The sequence below is a fragment of the Amphimedon queenslandica genome, unplaced genomic scaffold (genome assembly GCF_000090795.2).
Source record: "Amphimedon queenslandica unplaced genomic scaffold, v1.1 AMPQUscaffold_11670, whole genome shotgun sequence".
NCBI lineage: Eukaryota > Metazoa > Porifera > Demospongiae > Haplosclerida > Niphatidae > Amphimedon > Amphimedon queenslandica.
The window spans coordinates 2,020-6,361 of NW_003548088.1; the positions used below are offsets into that span (position 1 = coordinate 2,020).

The following is a 4,342-nucleotide window of genomic DNA, read 5'->3' on the forward strand; positions in this document are numbered from 1 at the left end:
AACACATTCGATCGTTTCCTTTCTTCATTATATTAACACTATGGCATCAAATCTCTCTCTCGTTAACTTTAATACCTTCAAGAATAATGGACACTTCTTGTTAGGTAGTTTTTTTTCATTTTCGCAGCAGGGCAATTATTGCTATTTTTGATAATGTTTTTTACAGTAAAGTAATGCTCAGTATTTATTTATTATTTCTATTGGTAGTTGTTATACAATATGCAGCATTATGATGATTTCCTCTGGTTTATTATTCTTATTTTTGTTATTATAAATCATTCATTGTTGTATTGTATATTATGTTGTATTGTTTATGAGCATTAATAGTTTGTGTACTTGTTTCTGCTCCACTTTTTATTGAAATGAGATTTCTTTTACATGCCATAGCTTTTATACATTAACTTTTATTGAATGTGTTTATATGCATTGATATTACTTATTATTAGTATTTTAGTACCTGTGCTTTTTTAATTTATTATTATAATTACCGTGTCTATTGCTAAAACTAATAGTAGCATAATGTATTTGCTGCTTTATATAATTTGTTATGCTGTTAATAAAAATTTTAAATGTTTCTTTAAAAATGTCCATCATTTTAAGAACATTGCTCCAGTCAACATCAGCTTATTACAATTTACACTGTTAGAGTTACAAGTTGAATGACATTATCTAGTAGTGCATACTTATAACATTATTATTTTTGATAATTGTAAACATCGATAGTTTTATTTCAATAATCACTCTGAATTATAATAATAAAAATAATAATAATAATAATAATAATAATAATAATAATAATATAGTTTTCTTCATTTAAGTTTACTTCCATAGGGAAAAAATTAAAATGAATGCGTGTGCATTATAATAATATAATACAAGATGATATTTCCAAAATGAAAATGTGTGTGTGCATTATAACAATAATAATATTTCCAAAATGAAAATGGGTATAAGAAATAATAATAAAAAAAAAATAATAATATACAAACAACAATAATACAATGAGAGAGAAAGAAGAAAAGAAATGAGTACGAAATATTTAGAACAGAGGACAAAATATTTTGGAATGGAATTGACAATTGATAAGTAAATAGAAGTGGTATAGTCATAGTTAACAAAAAGAGAGGCAGCTCTAACAATAGAGAATGTACTGCATTGGCTGTCGTGACTCTGCAAATTATTCAGCCTCCTCTTCCACTGAATGCTATCATAAAAATATCATGAGATAATTTTTAATTTTTAATTTAAACAATAGTAGTTATTAATTAACATCAACACAATGCACACACTAGTACTGTGAAGTACAAATTGTAACAGTATCAACAATATGCCGACACCTGTAGAATTTTATTTCAATTACATTTTGTGGTAGAGTAGATGTATCATATCCCGACTCATTCTGCTTGATTCCATTAAGAATATCATGAGGTAATGGTTTATAAGTGTCTACTACTAATCGTTTAACTTCAGTTCCACACTTTGCAAAAAATACTTTAGGAAGTTTTGGTTTGAAATGATCAAAATTTCCTTTATGAAATGCAAGAAATATGAAGTAATCTGCAGTATCACCAAAAAGACCACTTGATATGTTTCCAACCATCGCTCTAGCTGACATGTGTCGACCACATGCATTAAAATAAAAATGAACTGCTGGTCTTCCTTTAGTAACACCAATTGGTAACAATGGATACTCATGGTAAGGACGACTCTTCAAATTTGATATTTCTTGTTTCATTTGTTCATTTTCTTTCTTCAATTGTCCACAAGCTACAGCTAATAGTGTCATGTGCATAGTATCAGCAGTGTGTACATGTACATCTTTACGTAATGGCTTATCATTACAGCCAGCCCAACTAAACACACAATCTACTGGCTCTAATGGACACTCATTGATATGAGCAGTGAGACTACCTCGTGGCATATTAGTAGATGAACATTTATTGGGACAAGTAACAGGATACTGCCTGCATTCCTCATAATGATCCTTTGTAATAGAGAGGAACGTACCTTTCCTCCTGCAGTATTGGCATTGAAATGGACGTTGAGGACATTCTCTATCTTCATGATACTTAAGATATCTACGTTGCTTTCTCTCTTGACATTTCTCATATCGACACTTTACTTCTTCATATTGACATTCTCCTTCTCTCTTCTCTTTATTAAGATGAGTAGACATATTCTTCAATTCTCCTTTCCATTGACATCCTTTCTCCTTATTACTGCAGTAGACCTCCAATCCATTGATGATACGAAATCGCTCTTTATTAACCATTGCTTGATATTCCTTCTCTTTACACAAAGGACAGGATCCATTACTAGCTTTTAATCTCTCAATACAAGACCCACAGAAATTATGTCCACAGCAGCTCACCAGATGAGGATCTGTCAAGATATTAAGACAAACTGGACACTCTATCTCCATATGCTTAGGAAGATCCTCAACAAAAGAAAGCTCTTCTTTACTGAACTGGGCCATTGTTCTTATGGCAATAATCAAGTTTGTATCATGTGATCCGATCCAACTACTTCCTGTGATTGTTATTACAGTTACACTGAAACTGCTACAGTGTATAACAGTGTAACTTCCTTATTGACTTGATACTGACAAGATCTAAGCAATCAAGCATGTGAGCTTGTAAATCAAGAGATCAAGAAAGAGATTACAGTATTAAAGACTATAAGAATAATGACTCTTTACTCTAAGTTACTGAATACTTGAAGTAATTTAATTAAGCAAAAGCTTTTAAATGGGCATTTCATGAAAGATATAGCAGCATGACAATTTTATCATATACATATACCATAAATCCTTAAATAGAAGCCGCATTCAAATAAACGCCGGGGTAGCAATACAATTTAAGTATAAATACGCAACACTAGCCTAGGAGTGACTCAGTAGTCTAGTGGATAATGCCCGAAGTTCCAGAAGTCAAAAGTATGAGGTTATGGGTTCGAACCCATCTCTGGGCTGAAGTTTTTTTAATTTTTTATATATTTTTTCGAGATCCAAATAGCACTTTAGGAAATATATGCCTGGGCTTTTATTTAAGGAAATACAGTATACACATGTGCTGTATGTATATATGCATATATGAAGGTATTGACATTAACATTATAATGTGACAGTTTGCTTGCTTAGACTCACCCATTAATAGTACATTCATCATGTCTACAGTTATTAATGTACATGAACATGTACTTACTTAGTGTGATGGAGCAGAATGTAGGTGGACCAACCACAAAATGAACATTATTAACAAGACAATACTCCTGGGGCTAAAATAAAGAAATAAAATGAATACTTTCTCTTTGTACATGTACATGTAAATAAAGTTTAAAAACACTAAAATGGGACAAATAGTAGTAGGGTTGAATTGGGAACAAAGTAAAAAAGGAGGTACTTGCAAACTGGTGTGATAATTAAAGTGTAAGTGCAGTGATTTTTAGGGTATTTCTTTTATGGTCTTAATATGATTGCCTGACCATAATAATGATGTGTTCCAACTCCTATTGTCTAAAAAAAATTATTCATTGAGATATGAGCCTTCAAAAATGAACTTTTTGCCTCCTTGAAATTTATTTCCTGTCAATGGGTGTGGCTAAACATGACGTCATAAGAGACATAGATGTAGATAAGTTGAACTCCATTCCTTTATAGGAGGAAATGATCCTTTATTCTCATGCCTTGTAATGTAATAGCACTAATTTAAAGATTTGGATCATTAGCTTTCATTATCATGCAACTGCAAGAAAAAAACTCAAAAGAAGCAAGCAAGCAGATTTACCAATACAGATTTACAGGTGGCTGTAGAGGTCCAACTCAGCTTAGGCATTTATAATTAAAAGGGTGTGGTAAAAAGGATAAATAAGCTTATAATAGCATTGTTTCTGCTTCAAAAGTAATCTTTAGCCTAGACAATGACTCCCAATGCTTAGGCCTGCAGCCGCCTATGATAAGAAGGTTCACCAAAGTGTGGTATTATGACTTTTTCTTGCAATTGCATGCTTAGAATAATGAAAGCTAATGATCCCAATCTTTAAATTAGTGCTATTACATTACAAGGCATGAGAATAAAAGATTATTTCCCCCTATAAAGGAATGGAGTTATCTGCATCTATGCCTCTTATGACGTCACGTTTAGCCACACCCACCGACAGGAAGTAAATTGGCAGGAAGCAAAAAGTTCATTTTTGAAGGCTCATATCTCAGTGAATAAATTTTTTTAGACAATAGGAGTTGGAACACATCATTATTATGGTCAGGCAATCATATTAAGACCATAAAATAAATACCCTAAAAAAATCCCTGGAGTTACACTTTAAGAGGACCCTACACCACTGC

General features: G+C 31.9%; 2 protein-coding genes across 7 annotated transcripts in view; one reads left to right on the forward strand and one right to left on the reverse strand.

Annotated features, from left to right (window-relative positions):
- Nucleotides 1-454, forward strand: part of LOC105315147 (serine/threonine-protein phosphatase 6 regulatory ankyrin repeat subunit B-like) — a 2,456-nt gene extending 2,002 nt beyond the window's left edge. Inside the window, exon 3 of the mRNA XM_011409680.1 lies at nucleotides 447-454. Coding sequence (XP_011407982.1) covers nucleotides 447-454 — 8 coding nt within the window. The remainder of the gene's footprint in view (nucleotides 1-446) is intronic.
- Nucleotides 455-1,038: 584 nt separating this feature from the next.
- LOC100636726 (TNF receptor-associated factor 3-like) overlaps nucleotides 1,039-4,342 on the reverse strand; it is a 5,617-nt gene continuing 2,313 nt past the window's right edge. For 2 of the 6 annotated variants that reach the window (XM_020005180.1, XM_020005178.1), the window contains exons 5-6: nucleotides 3,204-3,276; nucleotides 1,220-2,632 (exon numbers count right to left, since the gene is read on the reverse strand). In XM_020005180.1, coding sequence (XP_019860739.1) covers nucleotides 1,289-2,476 — 1,188 coding nt within the window. In that variant the 5' untranslated portion in view covers nucleotides 2,477-2,632; nucleotides 3,204-3,276 and the 3' untranslated portion in view covers nucleotides 1,220-1,288. The other 4 variants (XM_020005183.1, XM_020005182.1, XM_020005181.1 and 1 more) reach the window with 4 other exon arrangements.